Source organism: Ipomoea nil, unplaced genomic scaffold (genome assembly GCF_001879475.1).
Source record: "Ipomoea nil cultivar Tokyo-kokei standard unplaced genomic scaffold, Asagao_1.1 scaffold3069, whole genome shotgun sequence".
Lineage (NCBI taxonomy): Eukaryota > Viridiplantae > Streptophyta > Magnoliopsida > Solanales > Convolvulaceae > Ipomoea > Ipomoea nil.
Window position 1 is genome coordinate 9820716 of NW_017619497.1, and position 21262 is coordinate 9841977.

The 21262-nt window shown below is 38.0% G+C and overlaps 4 protein-coding genes and 1 long non-coding RNA gene across 6 annotated transcripts; 1 reads left to right on the forward strand and 4 right to left on the reverse strand.

Annotated features, from left to right (window-relative positions):
• Positions 1-2500: 2500 nt before the first annotated feature.
• On the reverse strand, positions 2501-4067 carry LOC109165120 (scopoletin glucosyltransferase-like). The gene has a single exon (XM_019313750.1). The coding sequence runs from the start codon at positions 4049-4051 to the stop codon at positions 2597-2599; it is 1455 nt and encodes a 484-aa protein (XP_019169295.1). The 5' UTR covers positions 4052-4067; the 3' UTR covers positions 2501-2596.
• Positions 4068-5919: 1852 nt separating this feature from the next.
• LOC109165129 lies at positions 5920-8230 on the reverse strand. The gene is made up of 3 exons (XR_002051496.1): positions 7841-8230; positions 6760-7052; positions 5920-6290 (listed from the first exon to the last, which is right to left on the reverse strand). It is a non-coding gene; the product is annotated as an uncharacterized LOC109165129 (long non-coding RNA).
• A 2253-nt stretch (positions 8231-10483) lies between these two features.
• On the reverse strand, positions 10484-12022 carry LOC109165121 (scopoletin glucosyltransferase-like). The gene has a single exon (XM_019313752.1). It carries the CDS (start codon positions 11961-11963, stop codon positions 10509-10511), a length of 1455 nt encoding a protein of 484 aa, XP_019169297.1. The 5' UTR covers positions 11964-12022; the 3' UTR covers positions 10484-10508.
• A 3356-nt stretch (positions 12023-15378) lies between these two features.
• LOC109165786 (uncharacterized protein At4g06744-like) lies at positions 15379-16954 on the forward strand. Of its 2 annotated transcripts, XM_019314716.1 has the most exons (2): positions 15379-15639; positions 15673-16954. In XM_019314716.1, the coding sequence occupies exons 1-2, from the start codon at positions 15448-15450 to the stop codon at positions 16825-16827; spliced, it is 1347 nt and encodes a 448-aa protein (XP_019170261.1). In that variant the 5' UTR covers positions 15379-15447; the 3' UTR covers positions 16828-16954. The 2 variants fall into 2 exon arrangements, with proteins under 2 accessions (XP_019170261.1, XP_019170260.1); XM_019314715.1 differs by having other exon boundaries at positions 15379-16954.
• Positions 16955-18538: 1584 nt separating this feature from the next.
• LOC109164663 (protein IRREGULAR XYLEM 15-like) lies at positions 18539-20083 on the reverse strand. Its single transcript, XM_019313190.1, has one exon. The coding sequence runs from the start codon at positions 19688-19690 to the stop codon at positions 18746-18748; it is 945 nt and encodes a 314-aa protein (XP_019168735.1). The 5' UTR covers positions 19691-20083; the 3' UTR covers positions 18539-18745.
• Between the last annotated feature and the right edge of the window lie 1179 nt (positions 20084-21262).

Below are 21262 nucleotides of genomic sequence, written 5' to 3' on the forward strand. Positions count from 1 at the left end.
AAAATACAGAAAACAACACCCACAGTGAACCATCCCCCCCCTCCCCCCCCCCCCCCCCCGGAAACCCTAAACAAGCAGTATTTTGCATGATTCATATTCCCCCGCAGATTTACACACTAATATCAAACGCACGAGGTCTCCACATCAGCCAAATAAACGTACCAGATCAAGCCTCACCACCTTGCCTGACAAAGGTAACCTCACCAGATTCTATATATATATATATATATATATATATATATATATATATATATATATCTTTATCTTCTTTATATATAATAAAGCAGAATCCTGGCTTTCCCTCCAAAATTAGCTTTTCCTCCAAAATTGTGAATGAGCTTTGGGAAAATGGGCTGCAACAATGGGATAGGTGTGACCCAGAAATTAAAAAAAAAATATAATTATATATTGGCATAACATTTGTTATATTAAAACTTTTATTTTTTATTAAGTTAGTATATATATATATATATATATATATATATATGTGTGTGTGTGTGTGTGTGTGCGCGCGCGCGCGCGCTAACTTTTTAATAGTTTGTAATTTTGATTAGTTTTTTAATAATTTACAAAGAAAGTTAGGTAAAGTAAAATCAAGTGGGGAAAAAATTTTCCCGTCTAAGTGTGAATGCATATTAATAGATTTGTAAGATCATTATTTTTTTTTTTTGTGTGTGTAAATCACGAGGTGGTCCGGATCTTTCTTTGTCCGTTTAACTTTGTAAGATCATTATTGCAAATGAAAGTAGCAATATGAATGCATTTATTGTCTTTAACATTTAAATATTACATTGTATAACTATACTTACATTTTTAATACAACTAATTCTGCTTTGTATCATAGCATTACAACAATACTTATAAATTTTTGTCCGTGCATCGCACGAGGCAAATACTAGTATATATATATTTAATGTGAGGTTCAGTTATAGTCCAATTGCCCACTTTTAGGTGTGATTGTGTGATGCATTTATTGGTGTGGTTGCCTGGTTGGTTTTATATGAATTGGTCCAACATATTTTTTTTATTTACGGGAAAATCTGTCGTCACTACTTGAATATGCGTATTAAATGAAACTTGTCTTGTAATATTAATGGTTAAAAGATCACACGAAGATTAATTAGTTTATGTTGTCCATAATTAACAGGTTCAAATTAATCAAGAATATCAATAGATAATTGATTATGAATATGTTAAAGCTAAGTATGGAATTAGAGAGAAATGCTCAAGAGGTTTAAGGTAAATGAGGATATGTTATTGCCTTGTTTGGTAAATGACTGTTAGCTGATTGGGCTAATTAGAGAGTATAACTAGTTGATAACATTAGCTGATTGTAGAAAAGTGTTTGGTAAATTAGTTGTTTGTTATAATTTCTTTTCTCAAAAAGTTAATTGAAAATGTTGCTTTGAGTAGCTTTTTGAATTTTAACATTTTGGAGTATAAAAAGCTAATTAATCAAATATTTATATTAATTTTTAAACCAAATCAAACAACTAATAGTGATCAAATAAGTCAAAATTGACCTATAGACTAACTATTTTATTAAACAGGGCCATAAAACTAACCAACTTATAGTTGATCGGTTCAAACTAAACAGATCAAGAGAATTAAATTTAGAATCTTGTGATTATCAATTTAACTTTCAACTCAAATCAAGAAAGTTACAAATTAAAAAGTTTAATTTAGAATTTTGTAACTATTAAACTAGATGTGTAACTAATCTATAACTACTCATTATAGTGTCATATGCCCCTCCAAGCCAGATTCAACCAGAGTAAAGTATTATATTCCATTTTAAAAAAAACTATAAATTGACTACGTAATCCCTTATATCATATAGAGAAGAGTGCAGACTTTTCAAATAAGATACGGAGTAGTGTTAATTATCAGTAGAAAAGGCAAACATCACCTTCACGGCTACACTAGCTTGAAACAACTTCTTTGTTCAGTAACTTTAATGAGAGTTGTCTGGACTGTTTTGTCCTATCTACTTCACGACATGTTCTTTAGACAATATTAGGTAGCATCTCATCTACCTTCTTGTTCTTGCTATTTCTTCTTCTGTTGAGATTAATAAGAACAAGAAAAATAATAATGGCAGTAAAGGGTAAAGAAGACAAGATTTACGTGGTTCGATAATGTGCCTACATCCACGGGAGTGAAACAATATTCTTATTCATAGTGATGGTGATGATGGTGACACACCCCTTTAGGGATACAACCAATATATTTATAGGCACCCCTTTCACTCCTACTCCTAGTATGAGACAAACACTTATTCCTAATCCATATATGAGACAAACTCAACAATTTCTGTAAAATAAGCCATCCCATTAGTTTATAGAGGATTATTTTTTTTCATTAGTTGTTTTAACTTATTAGTAGTGTCTTCTTTCAAAATGTTAAATCATTAATTCGAAACACCCTACATATCTGTTAGACAGAGCTTACTGAACTATTGAGTAAAGTTCGTGCTGGCTAAAAAGTGTTTAGCTATTTAGTATGAAAGGCAGAAATTTTATTCTTGAAAATTTATTTTGTAATTTCCAAAATGCCAAAATACATGAGAAATGATCAAAAAGTATCAGCCATAATATTAATTATTGTTTCCGTTTTTCCTCAACTCTTCCAGTAAAGAGCACAAATCAGTGTCGGATGAGCCGCCTGGTTCCACTGCTTTCTTGGCCATGTTTCCTAAGGCGATCGCGCGGCTTCTCCTTTCCTCAGCTTCTTCTCCGATCATTAGTTCCTTCACCGCTATCTCTATGTTTTCTCGGTTAATGGGTGCCCTGCTGTCTGTTCTTCTTGTCCACGCCTGAGCACCAACCGGAACTCCGATCTTCAGAATCTGTGTGACCATCTTTTCGTTAAAGAATTGCTCGGCAGAGAGCGGCCATGTGACCATTGGCACTCCGGCGGTTACTCCCTCCAGCAAAGAATTCCATCCGCAGTGAGTCACGAATCCTCCCACCGCTTCGTGATCGAGGATGAGCACCTGAGGTGCCCATCCTCGAATGATCAGACCTCGATCTTGCATCGTTTCCTCGAATCCTTCCGGCATCCACTCCTTCATTTCTTCCTCTTTCATGTTTTGCTTTACAACCCATATGAACGGCTGGCCGGAGGCTTCAAGTCCGGCTGCTATCTCGCGCAGCTGCGCGGCGGAGAATATGGACATGCTCCCAAAACAAACGTACACTACTGAATTGGGGTTTTTGGAGTTGAGCCAATTCAAACACTCTTCTTCCCCAATCGACGCCGCTTCACCTCTCTGGGATTTTTCACCCTCTTCCTTGTTGCACAAGGAAACTGGACCGATGTGCCATGACTTTTTCCCCATTACTTCCCTGCAGTGTTTTACATAAGCCGGTTCTAGCTCATAGAAGCTGTTTACAACCATCCCATAGCTACCTTCTTCTTCTTTCCTGAGTTTTTCCAGAAATTCTTTAAAACTATTTTCTAAATTGTCTTTCAGCGTCTCTGGAATCTGCTGTTTGGTTGTTGTCAGGGTGTCCGGAAGGTCGGGGATGACGAATTCTTCAGTGTCGGATTCAATCTTCTCGTGAGGTTTGTGGCGGTGGAGACTATTATGCACACACAGGGGAAAAAACCCAGTTCCCCAGAAACTCAGCCTTGGGATCCCAAATTTGGCCGCGAAATCATTGCTCCATGTGTACATCGGGCCTGCTACGATACAGTCAGGGCGGTCCTCCGCCGCGAGCCGCTCAATTGGGCCCTGGAAATGATCGAGGGCGTTGAAGAAACTGAGGGTCTGCTCCAAAGTCGTGGTGGCGGACAGATCCTCGCAGCCCTCCGGCAGGCCGGATTCCTTGTACGGAAATTCCAGTAATCGGATGCTTATTTGGCTTCCGAGTTGTCTTTCTCGGTCGATGGCTTTGGAAATCTTGGCTGCGTTTAAGGGTGTTGTGAGAAAAGTTGCCTTCACGCCATGCCTGGCAAACTGCCTAGCCAAGTCCACCATTGGAATCATGTGGCCTGGAGCCATCATAGGAAGAAAGTAGACATGGAGAGGGGGAGATTGGGTATCCATTTTGTTTGTCGGTTGAGAAATTTCACTGCGGGCTTTCAAGTATGGTGAAATCAAGAACTGAAGTAGTTATAATAATCTATCATAACCGCCCAAGTTGACAAGATGCCATTGTTGACTGTTTGTACTTTGTATGATGACATATTCACATGTTTTGATTAATCTTCTTGAATATTTGCCGTGCAAGACACTTCTTTGTGGCAAAAGGTGAAATTACTCACTCTAATGGCTCGTTTGGTTCAAAAAATAGGTCAGGAATGACATAACATTCCCAGTAATAGGCATATTCCTTTGTTTGGTAATCATTTCTATTACCAGGAATAATATTCCTGGTAATAGCCTATTGCCTCAAATAAGGTAATAGCTATTACTAGGGCCTCCCATTCCTATTCAATTCCTTATGAAATAGCATTCCTATTACCTCAAAATTCATTCTGTAAACCAAACGTGCTGTAAGTGTCTCTAAATATGATTTGACTTTTTGTGAAAAGATAAATTATAGAGTCTCTCATTTTGAGAAGTTACTTTACATTGTCACTAGTAAAACTTGATTCTTGATTTCTTGAAATACCCAGTATGATACTACTTTTAACCAAGTCAATTGTAATTAACTTAAAGTCTTGCTTCAGTTGCAATGTGGGATTCATATTCCATAAAAAGGGTGGGATTATTGGATCCTTTTTGCGCGGGGTATATTGATGGACTCAGGGGGCGGACCCAGCATGGAGGCAGCTGCCCCCACTCACCCCACCCCACCTCATATATAACCCCCGTATGTATATATGTATATATAGTACAAGTTTTAGTATAATTATAATAAAATACATAAAAGTAAGTAAAAGATGTCTGGATCAGGTGGCAAGGCGCGCTTGATATCTTTGTTCAAATCCTTAGTGTGCAGATTTATTTTGTATTATTTAGGTGGCGGGTGGCAAAGGGTTCATGTTGTATTTTTATGACTTTTAAGTACTTTGTATTAATTAATTGTGAGAAAAATTTTGTATTAATTAATTGTGAGATTTACACACACATATATATATATATAACTTTATTTTATATTAATAATGAGATGTGTTTATAATGTATTTTTTATTCGAATTATTTTATCAAATTAATTATGTTTCATATTTTGTTATGAATATTTTTTATAAAGTTTTGATGTGTTTTATTTTTCGTCACATCCAACATTATTTATACCTATACTTTTAAGTATTTTATTTTTCTGGATGCGTTTCGCCCCCGCTGAAAAAGTTTTCTGGATCCGCCACTGGATGGACTCCACATGCATGCACATCACCAAAGGCTCCCATCACAAGAGATGGAAGCTTCATTAGTTTTTGGGAAACAATATATTTTCTCATTATTCTTACCTTTTGTATTCCATAATTCTTGCCATTGTTGGCTGTTTGTATCACTGCTGGAAATCTCGCGTTTTCCGTCCAACAAATATGTTGGACGGAAAACGCGATATATTGGTCGAAAACGACGTTTCCATCCAACATACCGACCAAAAGGAACGTTCGGAAAAACCTCCGTGGAAAATTCCGTCCAACTACGACTTTTGGTCAGAAATAGCGTCCAACGAACAACAATTGGACGGAAATTCCGGCAAGTACCCCACCATTTTTAAAACGTGGGAATTTCCGTCCAACCTTGTGCGTTGGTCGGAAATTCCGTCCAATTATGTGCGTTGGTCAGAAATTCCGACCAATGTTGGACAGAAAACTCACATATTATATTTTGTAATTTTCCTTCCAACGGTTGGTAGGAAAATCTTAAATCATATGAAATGTTTTTATTATTTTTATATTACCAAAATTTTATTTATATCTATTGTAAATAAATTATATGTAATCAACAAATTATTGGACACACTAAATTTCAAATTGAAAATATATTTAAACATCAGAATTCTTTACAACAAAAATTATTGTCATGTTCATAAAAAAAAAAAAAGTCATGAAAATATATACTATACTTAATTGATACTACTTAAGTATGCTGCACCCAAATAAGCCTTCAAATCCGGCACTACTTCAATGGCTTTGATCAATGCAGCATCCACAACCTTCTTCAATGACTTTGATCAAATGTAGACCTTCACCAAAATTAGACCGTGATAGATTTCAAAATGCAAAAATCATACAGAAAACATAAACAACACTTGGAAAAACAAACTTAGAAGTATTTTCTCTCTTGCAACTGCAAATGATCCAGCATCAACAAAATCATCATAAGCAACCTGAGATAAACATTTCATCAATTAAACTTGAAATGCACCACCATCCATCAAAAGCACCCATACATGTTAAGGATATTTTCATTAAAATAGCATTATTTCCACTTTATTGTTTTAGTCTACTACTATAAAGAAGGCTAAGTGATAGAACTTGACCCCTACCAACTACTATAATTAAAATAACTGCATAACACACATCACTTTAATTTAACAGCAATTAACATATCCTTTTCATCAAGATTTTTGTCTTCTGATAGAGCTGTCTATAAAATAATTGGAGAGTCCATGTTGTTGATCCACAATATTCAAAGAAACATATATTTAAATTACACATATGCAAATAGGTAAATTAATTGAATACCACTCATCTATTTCTCAACCAAAACAATAAGTAGAATGTAATACAGTAGTTAAATGAGTAGTTAATATGAGTATGCACATATATATAATAGGGAGCAAAAAATAATCTTACGGTTTTTATTGCTTCTTTTTGTGCTTCTGCCTCCAGATATGCATTGCAGCCTCAATTCTATTAGCAATTTCTGAGGCTATATACTCCGATGATAGGTCCAAGTAATCAAGAACGCATTCTGGGGACAACTGCCCAGTAGTAATGTCACTTCTATATAATAAAACCACTTCCAAAAATGTTGAAAAAACAAAGTAAATTGCATCTCAACCAAACCTCCAACATAGCAATACTCCTTGCATTTGCTCTTCTCTATGTCCGGCCATGTCCTCTTTCATTAGCACAATAGTTTGCCGCTAAACAGAAGAAACACCAAGTAATAACAAATAAAAGTAAATATCAAAATGTGAACTAATGACTTCTTCAAAATATTTTCTACTTGGATGGCTTAATGATTCATATTGTAGCAAAATGCATAGTTCAGAACACATCTGCATATGCTTCACTCCAAAAACAACTTGAAGAAATTCACTTTTTTGTCTTCTTAGTCAAAGTTGCAATTCAAAGAAATCAATAACTTAAGCCTCAAAGGTATGATGAATATATGCTTTAGGAATGACTGTAATAGTTTCTAGTTAGAGACTATAAAAACCATAGATTAAACACAAAAGACTCTAGGGACTAGTAATGACTATCTCAATCAACAAATATCTTAGAAAAGCTTCTTGTCAAACTTTCTGTACTACTTATCTGCAACCACAATGATAACAATTACTGTGACTTTAATGTGGTTTGTAAATGATATCCACATATACAATTTTGAGAATATCATCCATCCATCTAAGAAATACTATAAATTCCACAACCAAAAGTAAAGTTAATACATTTAATACAGTCCAACATCAGTCAAATTCAAACAGAGCCTAAGAATATCAAATTCAAACATAAGACTTTTCACAAACAGTTGGTGGGCAACCAATCTCAGACTCCATTAATTTAGTACAAGTCAAACATAAATTTCAGTAAGCACAATTGGTCACTTTTCTGGAAATTCAGTCCACAATCGCATATGCTCTTGGAGTTCACAAATCTAAAATACTTGTATTTTAAAAAAAAAAAAATTATAGAGAAAAAGAACTATTACCTGTGCAGCTTGCGGTTGCGGAGGCGGAGGGCTTCGGCCTTCAGTAGTTCAGTGCGACGGCTTCGTAGAACAGGGCGACGGGCTTCTGCTGTGGAGGCCAGAAAGCAGACGGCGACTCAAGGGTTTAGGACGAGGGTTTCGACCTTCAGTAGTTCAGTGCGAGTGCGCGACAGCTTCGGAGAACAGGCCGACGAACTTCAACTTCAGAGGCCGGAGAGCAAACGGCGACTGCGGTGGTGGGAGCGAAGACGACGGGGAGGCTTTCCTGACAGCGGAGGCGGCTGTGACGGCGTGCGTAGGCGTTTGGTTGTGCGATGGAGCTCAGACTGTAAGTGTGCGAAGGGTTTGGTGACTTTGGTCTAAGTGTGTAAGAGGGAGATGAGTAGGGTACCGCCCAAAATTTTGAAGTTTAGAGCAAAATTTTGTGAAAATGAGCATTCTTACCGTCTAAACACTTAAATATTTCTATTTCCGTCCAACAATCATGTTGGACGGTATATAATAATACCTACCATTTTATATTTCACCAATTGCTCAATTCAATTTTCCGACCAACGCGCAATGGTAGGACGGAATTTCAGTCCAACATTTAGTGTCGGTCGGAACCTCCGTCCAACACGCGAATGTTGGACGGAAATTCCATCAAACTTTTCGTCCATCCCTATTTACGACAGAAAATTGTGATTTTTTACAAATTACCGACCAACATTATTGTTGGACGGAAATGTTGGACGGAAATAGCGAAATTTCCAGCAATGTATGATCACATTTTTTTATTCATCTTCTTGAATTATAACCATGCAAAGAGACTACCTTTAACCAAGTCAATTGGCATTCATTGGTTGAACCAATCACCTTAATTTTTTTTTTTAAGTCACAATGTAAGATACCAAAAGACTTTGTGGTCCAATGGTACCAAGTTAAATTTCACCATCACAGTATAATCAACTGTCTTCACACATAGCATAATAAGCTGGATCCACTTCTCACTAAATCCCATAACAACCAAAATTCTTTCCAGAAACGTCCATTCCATTCTATCATAAGCCTTTGACATGTCTAACTTTAGTGCACTCCATCCCACAACACTACACTGTTTCCTGTTTAAATAGTGTCCCACCTCCGCTGCTACCAAGATGTTATCAGTAATTAATCTCCCTGGAATAAAAGCACTATGGGATTCCGAGATGAGATCTCCCATAAGCGTTTTCATTCTATTAGCCAACATCTTGATCATAATTCTATAAATGACATTACTCAAAGCAATAGACCTCAAATCTGCTACTGTTTCAGGCACCTCCCTTTTGGGAATTAATATTATGTTAGTATCATTCAAACCTTCCGGGTGTTAGCATGACTAGTATTTTGTTATTATTATTTTATAATGTATAGTCATAGATTAGTGGTGTTAGATTAATTGACTTAGCTTCTCTATTAGTTAGGATTAGTTAGAGTTTTATCAACGATATACTCTGTAATCCTATCATTGTGATAATTCAACTTGAGGTGATTTCTCTAATCCCGGGAACACATAAGAGTTCAATGAATGCGTTATAAACCGAGATACATCATCCCCAACTACTGACCAAAAATGCTTATAGAAGTCCGAATTCATTCCATCCGAGCCCGGTGCTTTATCCGGGAACATAGAAAAAAGAGCTGTTTTTACCTTGTTCGTATCAAAGGGGCGATATAACATCAAGTTTTGCTCATTAGACACACGGGGGGGGGGGGGGGGGGGAGGGAAGGAGGGGCAAAATTATCAAAGAGGGGATCATCACAACTCGAATTATTAGAAGCAAAAATACCCCCCAAATAATCCAAAATAGTCAAGTGCATACTGTTGCCTTCAACCCAATCACCAACATCATTTTTAATACTAACAATATAGTTCTTTTTCCTACGAACAGAGACATACCTGTGATAGAACAAAATCTTGTGATTATCAAATTAACTTCCAACTCAAATCAAGAAAGTTATTGAAAGTTTAATTTAGAATTTTGTAACTATTAAACAAAATGTGTAACTAATCTATAATTACTTGTCATAGTGTGTCATATTGCCCCTCGAAGCTAGATTCAACCAGAGTAAAGTATTACATTCCATTAAAAAAAAAAAAAAAACATAACTATAAATTGACTACGTAATCCCTTATATCATATAGAGAAGACTTTTCAAATAAGATACGGAGTAGTATTAATTCTCAGTAGAAAAGGCAAACATAACCTACACTAGCTTGAAACTACTTTTTTGTTCAGTAACTTTAATGAGAGTTGTCTGGACTGTTTTGTCCTATCTACTACTTCATGTCATCATGACATGTTCTTTAGACAAGATTAGGTACCATCTCATCTACCTTTGCTTCTTGGTATTTCTTCATTTCTGTAAAATAAGCCCTCCAATTAGTTTATAGCTGATTCTTTTTTTTTTTACTTTAATTGTTTTAATTTATTACTAGTGTTTTTTTTCAAAAGATTGAATCATCAATTTTAAAGACTCCACATCTTGACAAATTCTACTGAACTATTGAATTAAGTTCCTACTGACTAAAAAGTGTTTTAACTATTTAGTATGAAAGGCAGATATTTGATTATTGAAAATTTATTTTGTAATTTTTTTCAAAATGGCAAAATACATGAGAAATGATAAAAAAGAATCAGCCATAATATTAATTATTGTTTCTGTTTTTCCTCAACTCTTCAAGTAAAGAGCTGAAATCAGTGTCGGATGAGCCGCCGGGTTCCACTGCTTTCTTGGCCATGTTTCCTAAGGCGATTGCACGGCTTCTCCTTTCCTCAGCTTCTTCTCCGATCATTAGTTCCTTCACCGCTATCTCTATGTTTTCTCGGTTAATGGGCGCCCTGCTGTCTGTTCTTTTTGTCCACGCCTGAGCACCAACCGGAACTCCGATCTTCAGAATCTGTGTGACCATCTTTTCGTTAAAGAATTGCTCGGCGGAGAGTGGCCAGGTGACCATTGGCACTCCGGCCGCTACTCCCTCGAGCAAAGAGTTCCATCCGCAGTGAGTCACGAATCCTCCCAGGGCTTCGTGATCCAGGATGAGCACTTGAGGTGCCCATCCTCGAATGATCAGACCTCTATCTTGCATCCTTTCTTCGAATCCTTCTGGCATCCACTCCTTCATTTCTTCCTCTTTCGTGTTTTGCTTTACAACCCATATGAACGGCTGGCCGGAGGCTTCAAGTCCGGCTGCTATCTCGCGCAGCTGCGCGGCGGAGAATATGGACATGCTCCCAAAACAAACATACACTACTGAATTGGGGTTTTTGGAGTTGAGCCAATTCAAACACTCTTCTTCCCCCATTGACGCCGCTTCACCTCTCTGGGATTTTTCACCCTCTTCCTTGTTGCACAAGGAAACTGGACCGATGTGCCATGACTTTTTCCCTATTACTTCCCTGCAGTGTTTTACATAAGCCGGTTCTAGCTCATAGAAGCTGTTTACAACCATCCCATAGCTACCTTCTTCTTCTTTAATGAGTTTTTCCTGAAATTCTTTGATACTATTTTCGGAATCGTCTTTCCACGACTCTGGAATCTGCTGTTTGGTTGTTGTCAGGGTGTCCGGAAGGTCGGGGATGACGAATTCTTCAGTGTCGGATTCAATCTTCTCGTGAGGTTTGTGGCGGCGGAGACTATTATGCACACACACGGGAAAAAACCCAGATCCCCAGAAACTCAGCCTTGGGATCCCAAATTTGGCCGCGAAATCATTGCTCCATGTGTACAGCGGGCCTGCTACGATACAGTCAGGGCGGTCCTCCACCGCGAGCCGCTCAATTGGGCCCTGGAAATGATCGAGGGCGTTGAAGAAACTGAACGTCTGCTCCAAAGTCGTGGTGGCGGACAGGTTCTCGCAGCCCTCCGGCAGGCCGGATTCCTTGTAAGGAAATTCCAGTAATCGGATGCTTATTTGGCTTCCGAATTCTCTTTCTCGGTCGATGGCTTTGGAAATCTTGGCTGCGTTTAATGGTGTTGTGAGAAAAGTTGCCTTCACGCCATGCCTGGCAAACTGCCTGGCCAAGTCCACCATTGGAATCATGTGGCCTGGAGCCAATAAAGGAAGGAAGTAGACATGGAGAGGGGGAGATTGAGTATCCATTTTGTTTGTAGGTTGAGAAATTTCACTGGGGGCTTTCAAGTATGGTGAAATCAAGAACTGAAGTAGTTATAATAATCTTTCATAACCGCCCAAGTTGACAAGATGCCATTGTTGACTGTTTGCAATACTTTGTATGATGACATATTCCAATTCACATGTTTTGATTAATCTTCTTGAATATTTGCCGTGCAAGACACTTCTCTTGGGACTAAAGGTGGCGTGAAGGCAAATCTTGAGCTTGACTGTTTGTGTAAGAATAAATCATAGAGTCTCTCATTTTGAGGAGTTACTCCTACATTATAGTTAATAAGACTTGATTTATAGTTTCTTGATGAACTATCTAGCATGACACTACTTCTAACCAAGTCAAATGTAGTTAACTTAAAGTCTTGTTTCAGTCGCAATGTAGAATCCATATACCATAAAAAGCGTGGGGTTATTGGATCCTTTTTGCGCGGGGTATATTGATGGACTCCACATGCATGCACATCACCAACGGCTCCCATCACCAGAGATGGAAGTTTCATTAGTTTTTGGAAAACAATATATTTTCCCTTGTAATCTTACCTTTTGTATCCATAATTCTTGCCATTGTTGGCTGTTTGTATATATGATCACATTTTTTGATTCATCTTCTTGAATTATCTTTAACCAAGTCAACTGGCTTTTGGTTCAACCAATCCCTTTTATCCATTTGAGCACCTTTCTTAATAAAAGTCATCGCCTCAGCCAATAAAGAAGGATCTTGGAAGGGGCCAAGTGGGCCGTTGGCGGCTATTATACCACCTGGAAAGCGCTGGAGGCTTTTTCTCGGCGGCGAACATACGTGTCCCAGCAGCTCAGACGCCGGCAGCTAACTGGCGCTGCAGTGTGGATGCTGGTGTTCAGCCACATGGTGCGCAGTCGTTATATTATAGACCGTGGTGCATGTGCACCGCGGTCAAAAACGACGCCGTTTCTTTAAGTAAAGAAACGGCCCGCCGTTAGAGTTAACGGAGTCCGTTTGTTTGGTATATTAAACACCAACTGACACTACAGTATATCCAAACCGACACTGCAGTTATATCAAAATGATACTGTAGTTATAGTGAAATGAAACTGCAGTGTATATAAATTGAAACTGAATAACATTTCACATATTTGAGTGTATATTGTACAATGAAGCTGTAATTATATCAAAATAATCATGTAGTTGTGTTTTAATGAAACTATAGTGTATATAAAATAAAATTAAATAACATTTTCACATATTTGAGTCTATAAATATCGAATGAAACTATAGTTATATCGAAATGAAACTGTAGTTGTGTTCAACTGAAACTGCAGTATATACAAAATGACACGGAATAACAGAGTTACTTTTTGCAAAAGGGTGCGAAACGGCGGAAATAAACACTGTTAATTTTCATTTAAAAAAAAAAAGACGCGCGGTGCATAATCGATTATGCACCGCGGTGCATAATATAATTTGCCCATGGTGCGATTTACGGCTTTTTTATCCGCTCAGGCGAATAATAATTTTTTATTAAAAAAAAAAAAACGAAATGAGATGGAAATGGATCAAATTGGATTTGGAGGAAATTAAATCCATGAAAGATGGATATGTAAAGCCCAATTATGTAGCCCACTCATTTTCAATAAGCAAGAAGTGAAGTTGACTATAATCCTAAGCACAAGTCAACGAGTCATAATGCTTGCCAGTTGGCATAGCCTAGTTATGGTGCCGTAGCAGCCCTCATCTCTAAAAAATTTTGTCAGTTCATTTAAACTTTTTTTAAAAAAACTTTTAGGTGTGAGTCATTTATTGGGGTTGTTGGTCTTATCAAGATCAACCAAGGCATCTTTTGTAAGGATTGTAAAATGAAGGAGAAAATAGGAATTTTAACTGAATTATAATTTATGATTTTTTGATATGAAAACATGTCATTTTCGTCTTCTTTTTTTTTTAAAAATTTTTTAAATATAGGCTATTATATAATTTATTATATAATTTATACCATTATTCCCAAACTATATAAGCTCTTACAAATTCTAGTTGGCTTTAAAAAAAAAAAAAAAAAATTAACTGTTGCAATTCTGACATGATAGAATTGCAACAAGGCGTGCAGTTCACTTTTCATTTATTATTACTATTTTTATTATAATTATAATTATTAATTTATTGATAAAACTACAAAATGATTTTTTTTAATAAGGTGATATGAAAATATGATCACTTTTAAAAGAGGAGAGAAATGCATAAGTGAATAGTAAGGAGTAAATAATTGTAAATTTTCTGTTATGACAATATGATCAACTATGGATCAAGTCTGCTTCACATGATGAATTTTATAATGCAGTTTATCTATTCTCGTTTACAGACTATTACATAATAATGAAGTTTATTACATGCACACTTTTAAATAGTGATTACATATTTCTCTTATTATTCCAAATAATGATAAAATAGATAGCTATAAATGCTACATTTGATATGAATTAACTTTATAAAATACTTCTTGACCGTATTCAAGGATCCCTTGCGATGAACTTGACTCAAAATGTTATCAAGAAAGCTTCCAGACTTGCCATGCGAGCTGCTCGGTGACATTAACTAGTAGAAAAAGATCATATTTCATCCAAAAAGCATTAAGACCAAATTGACTGTATAAACACTTTAGCCAGTAACGAAGACTTGATAGAATATAGTCTTTGCTAGCAACAAAAGCCAATGCCAACATCACCCAGACTTGAAACTTTTTTTTTTTTTTGTTCCAAAACTTTAATGGCATTTGTCTGATAACATCTCAACCCTCTTTCGCCCGGCCCATTATAACATCATTTCAAGATTTTATAATCCCACCTCAATAATTTTAGAAAGAATCATTATGTATTTTTATTGACAAGTCCTATATAGACAAAAACGTTTCTCAAACGAAAGCCACATTCCAGCTACTCCCTCACTTCTGGACAATATCAACCTTGTACTGTTCATTGTTCCCTCGTGATATTTATTAGCTGCTATCCACGACTCAACGTATTTATAGGTCCATTCCTACCCCGCATTCACTATTCCTATCCCTCTCTTTCTTTTTCCCCTTTCATGCCATTGGCTGAGGCCTGAAAGGATATTTAAACTAATAATTTAATGGCTTGTCGGAACCTAATAATTCTAATGCATCCAGCCATGAGAATTGACTGGTATATGGGATGATGTAAATCACAGTGACTCAATGACTCAATAGATACTGTCAGATGTCAGTGTAGGCAAGATATCTGATCATTTTGGACATAATTTACACTGTAGTTACTGAAGTTCGAACATTCTTCTCTTAAATATTGTCTACTGAATCAGTGAGTTAAGTCCGTGCAAAGAATAGTATCATATTATCATGCCGACTTGTATTGTGTCTGGTCCCATTATCTTCTCACGGGCATTCATTCATTCCTTTGTGTTCTTAATCTTTATATATTCTGCAGATATTACATCCTATACTGGAGAGAAATGGGTGGCTTTGCTTTAAGCTTAGGTTTTCTGTTACTGGTTTCTCTCTTTCAGACATGTTTACTCGAAAATGTTGCTGTTACTGATTCTTCTCCAGGTTTTAGGAAACCAAGAGAAGCATTCGAAATCATCATCGGTGGCGGCATCATCATCGGCGGCGGCTGTCCCCCGGAAGCTCCTCCGCCTCCGCCTCCTGAACCCCTGTGCCCTCCCCCTCCGCCGCCGCCTCCTCCTCCTGAGCCCCTTTGCCCTCCCCCTCCGCCACCACCTCCACCACCTCCGCTGTTTGAAAACTCTCGCCTTGAGATTGCCTATTATACAATTCAGAGGTTCAAGAAGAAAATCACGTATGATCCGTTGGGCGTTAAAAACACTTGGAACGGGGTTGATATATGCAAGTACAGAGGGTTCGATTGCGCCGTCGTCCCTAGTTACAATGTGACGGCGCTAGCGATTGTGAACTTCAATCAGTTCTGTTTTGACGGCCCTGAACTCACCATTGACGGCTTCATAGATGGACTACCGGACGTCACCATTTTCCACGCGAATTCCAACAAATTCAAAGGCAAAATCCCTAAGAACATCGCCAAGCTTCCTTACCTCTACGAGCTTGATCTCAGCAACAATGGCTACACCTCCGAGTTCCCGTACGACGTCCTCGGCGCAACCAATCTCACATTCCTCGACCTCCGGTTCAACCAATTCTCCGGCACGGTTCCGCCGCAGGTGTTCACCCTAGACGTCGACGTCCTCTTCATTAACAACAACAATTTCCTGCAGAGCCTGCCGGAAAATCTCGGCTCCACTCCGGCGCTTTACCTAACCCTAGCCAACAACAAATTCTCCGGCCCGATTCCGGCAAGCTTAGGCAAAGCCTGCAACACACTGCGGGAAGTTCTCTTCCTGAACAACCAGTTGACCGGCTGTTTACCGGACGAGATCGGACGGCTGAAAAAGCTCACCGTTTTCGACGTCAGCAAAAACCATTTGACCGGCCCAATACCCAACTCGTTTGCCTGTTTGTTCGTGATTGAAGTCCTGAACTTGGGCCGGAACCAGTTCTGCGGCCCAATACCCGAACGGGTTTGCAAGCTGCCCAATTTGGGCAACTTTACATTGTCCAACAACTTCTTCAACGAGATTGGGCCGATCTGCAAGAGCCTGATAGATAAAAAGGTGCTTGATGTGAGCAATAATTGCATTCCTGGGCTTCCGAACCAAAGGCCCAAATGTGACTGCGATGCGTTTTATGCGAAGCCCAGAAAGTGTAAGTCAATGGGCCGGACCTATTGTGGGCGTGAACAACTTGGATCCGAAAGGAAGACCGCTATTCCACCGGCTGCCTCCCCATTGTCTTATAATACTCTAAAACCACATTGATTGTTATTATCTCCAACAAGTATAAATAAGTGTCATATCTTAGTGATGCCCTTAATTGTATATCTATCGGTTTCATTTGTAGTCTTTCTATTGAATAAGTTTTAAGCATTGATTTACTTAACCAGTATTTCAATCGGTTCATTTTATCTGTCTTATTTAGTTAACAAAACTCAACTCAAGTGTATGATTTCAACCACTAAAGATTGAACTGTATTATCAAGATTTGAACCCGAACCGTTTAATTAAGATGAAAGAAACTGATGTCATCTAATATAGACCGGATAGATATTTTTGCCTAATTTCGCCGGTTGATAAATTGATAGTGGGCCCAAATCTTGTAAATAGATTCTTTGCTGTGATATAGAATTTTGAAAGATATTCGCTGACAACACGACCCCACCCTCTTTGAAATTCATGTGACGTAGTTTGTGCCTTGTTGGTCCGTATAGCCGAAAGATGAAAGCTTTAACAAAACAAATCTGTTTTGAAACAAATAAAATATCTCACGTCATCAAAAATTATATATCACGTGTGCATACTAAGACTATATGGTCTAATGGTATTCGGGTTGGATTTTTATTTAGAAGATTGTGAGTTCGAGCCTCAGTGGAGGCTTTATTGGGAAAGGAAAGTATATGAATAGATACTAGATTAAGTTGGGAAAGTATATAACAATATTGTAAAAAGAAATTAAACTACAAAAAAAATAATGTTTGACGAATTCAACCGAAATGTTATTAATAAAAATTAAATTTGTGATCTTATTATATAAAAATTATAATTCACTCATTTGACCCTCATTTCAAGATCATCATTTCTTAATACATAAATGACTTAGCTTATCAAATGAGACCATTTCCATAAATTTTGGCTTTTGCCTCTATAAGAAAGCAAATTACGTACAATTTATCGGGCCTAATTTTATGCTAAAGTTTTGAGATGATAAAGTAACGCAAGCCCAATATCTTTTGTACGGTACCTAACTTTTGCAAGGTATGGTCGAGGCTAAACTGCACGTTGAATGGGCCCCGCCGCATTGGGCCTTCAATTCTTCACCGACACATTTGCCGCGCATTTTTCGTCGTCAGTTATTCACTGCAGTATTTGCCGTTATGCACGACGTTAATCACGTGAACCACGTGACCGATTCCGAATCTAATTTACCTCGAATGAAAGCGACTACCGAAATATATTACTAATTTTTCTTTTCATTAATTATGCACTATTTTCTTTACTCCGTAGTTTTTTTATGTATAACGTTGCAAAATTTATTATTAATTTAATACAAAAGTCATTTATATTTATAAAATAATAAAGCATGATTCATATTAAGTTTAACAAAAGATATTAATGATCAAATTTACACAATGTGAAAATAATACTTAAAATGAACAGATTTCTTATGTATACTAATTTACTGAATCAAGATTTACATCTTTTTAAATACTTTATTAGAGTTAGAGTTAGAAATTCAACCTCTTTAAAAGAAGAATTGATTAGTTATAACTTATAACCCATCTAAGATGTTTATATTTTTTCCATGGACTAAGGTTTACTTAATACATTCCTTCATATCTCTTAAAACATCAAACATAATGTCGCCGTACGTTTGGATGAGTGGGAATAACATTTATGGACTTATCACCGACACACGATTTCAAAGACACTGTGCCATTTTTCTTTTGCTTTTCAGTTTTCAGTTGGATAAGATATGAGGAACATTTCGGTATTTGATTTGATTTTTTTTTTTTTTTTGGGAAAGTTTTTTCTTCTGATGAACAAAATATTTCACACTTGAAGAGCTCTAAAATCTTACAGATTTTGCTATATATAGAGATTATATAATAATATGATAATAAAAAGTAAAAAAGAAAGAAAAAAATAGAGAAAGTAGAAATGATCACTGTGTTGCAGTGGTTCACTGATCCGCCATCGATGGTTTTGATGAAGAAGACGAAGACGATTCGGACTTTGAACAGAATTTGTAGTCGTTAGGTTTCAGTTTTCCGACCACGAAATGCCCCAAAGAATCCACGGAATCTACAATGTTGTCCCGGCAAAGGAATCTCTCACTGGTTACTCTCTCCACCTCTCTGTCAATCTCGTGCACAAACACGTGCGTCTTTGAGGCGCCGCCGGGTTTGCTCCGGGCCAACACGCCGGCGGTGAAAATCGGCGACATTCTCCCCGGCGCGGAAGGCAAGTACCCGCGTGGCCCGTCGATTAAAATGACGTCCCAAGCGACGTCGTAAATGTGGTTGGGGAGATCGTTGATGGCCAATTTGCAGTCGGAGAAGAGAAGATTCTGCACCGGCCGGCACTCTTTCTTGAGCTGTTCTTTAGCGTGTTCCAATAAATCGTAAAGCTCGCTAACTTTCGTCGTGAACTGAACATCGTACGCTTCGATCCCAGGTTGTCTCTCTTCCACTTTCGACACCTTATACGCGCTCTCGTCGACGAAAACCGTCCGGCCGTTATGGTTCAGAGAACGCCACAGAAGGGTCTCGTGGGTCAGCCCGAAAACGAGAACATTGCATGCGTTTCCGCAGCGGCGGAGCGTCGCCGCCACGGCGCTCACCTCCGCGGCCGACATTCGAGAAGCCACCGCCGTGGTATTAACCGTGGCGTAATGCACAAGCGCGTCGAACACCGGCTCCGGCAACTCAGGCCTCGCCGACGACCCCCCGCCGCTTCCCGCCGGCGGCACGGCGTCTCTGCCGGAGAAGAAACTCAGGGCAAACGCAAAAGCGAAGAATGAGACGAAAACGAGGAGCAGAACACGAGGAGACGCCGCCGGCATAATTCCCAGACCCTGTTTTTGCAGAGAAGGGTGGAAAACTATGAGCTTTGCTCCGTTCTTCATTCTCCTTCCTCTGAACAAGAGAGAGAAAATGGCGAAGTCCAAGAGTGAAGAGAGAGAGAGAGAACAGAAACCCACAAAACACAACGAAATCCCACTTCAAAGATTCAATCTTTCACTCAAATGGAGGTCAAAGAAGAACAGAGAAAAAGGGAGGAATTACGGAGGGACTTTCGGGTACCGAGTCGACTCACAGAATTACCTTTTCTTCTTTCAAAATTCAAACAGCACAGCAACCAATGGCCCTATGATGAGTCTGGGAATTTGTGTATATAGACCAGATGGAAGATAGGGTTCCGGGACCCACTCTGAACAGATGGTGGGACCAGCTATCACTCTTCTGAGCTACCTAAATTATTGTTCAGGAACTGAAGGGTGCTGCTGGCTATGGTGTCTCATGTCTGCAACCATATTTTATAAGAGGGTTATTAATTGTGGGCTCTAATTTTCTTTAATGAAATAATAAATTCACAGCTTTGATTACTGTAGAATTTGGAATCTAGACGGCGTTACATGCAGATTCCGTTGATTTGTAGCTATTTTAGTAATATTTGCAAACCTACTATACGTGCGTGGGTGAAATGTGGAGTTACACATTGTATATTTAGTATGATATAGGACATACTATTTAGGGTGATTAATTTAGGTGGATGGCTTGTATGAATGTGGACAGGGATTAATGTGGACCTATACTTTATAGTCTACATACATATAAAAGAAATTGAGTAAAATTTTATAGGGATAATATCATTTGATCTTTTAAAATAGTTGGTTAGAAGCGCTTAATTGGTTAGTCGAGGGGAGGAGGACAAACTTGGAGATGAAGACAGATAAAAAATCACATCACATTAAATATAATTGATCGTTGAAGCGGGAGTTACAAAAGAGTAAAAGGGAATACTATAAATGTTATTGCTATAGTTAAGAATATGAGAGAATATTCCACATGCTATAATAGAGTGGCTTCCAAAATAAGTCAATCAATTCAAAATAAGTTTATAAATTTTTTTTTGCTATTAGTTGTAAGGTGTAAGGTTGGAATGATTTACTTTCTCTACCAATATGCAAGTTAAGAGTAGTTATAGCCTATTGCCCCTTAAAGAAAATAGTAGGATTGACTCCTAACTAAAAAGACTTGCAATTTTGTCATTGCCATTCGTGTACATTCATGTTTTCAATACTGATAGAGTAAATTATTTCGGGCCAGATAAATGTGAATGGGAATTCAATTAGAGGTGAAATAATATGATTGGGAAGCTAAATGAAGGTTTGACCACATGAGATCGGGAAGTTAATTAAGGGCCCGATCACATGAGATTGGGAGGCTCCGAGTGGAGTGGTGTAGGTTGGGGCAAAAAGTCCCCCTAAATGTGCAATAAATGTCCTTTATATAGGGATGGGAAAGGGGACACATGTCGGGTGCTCTACATGTCCTCCACGTGTCCTAAGGAAATCGAGCGGTGTAGCTAGGCTTGCCATGTGTCCTTAGGGGTTTGACTACGTGATGGGATGTTTGGTGATCATTGTTTAGTTATGGACGAGACCGGTTGTGCTTGGATTTGGTTGGCTTTGTTT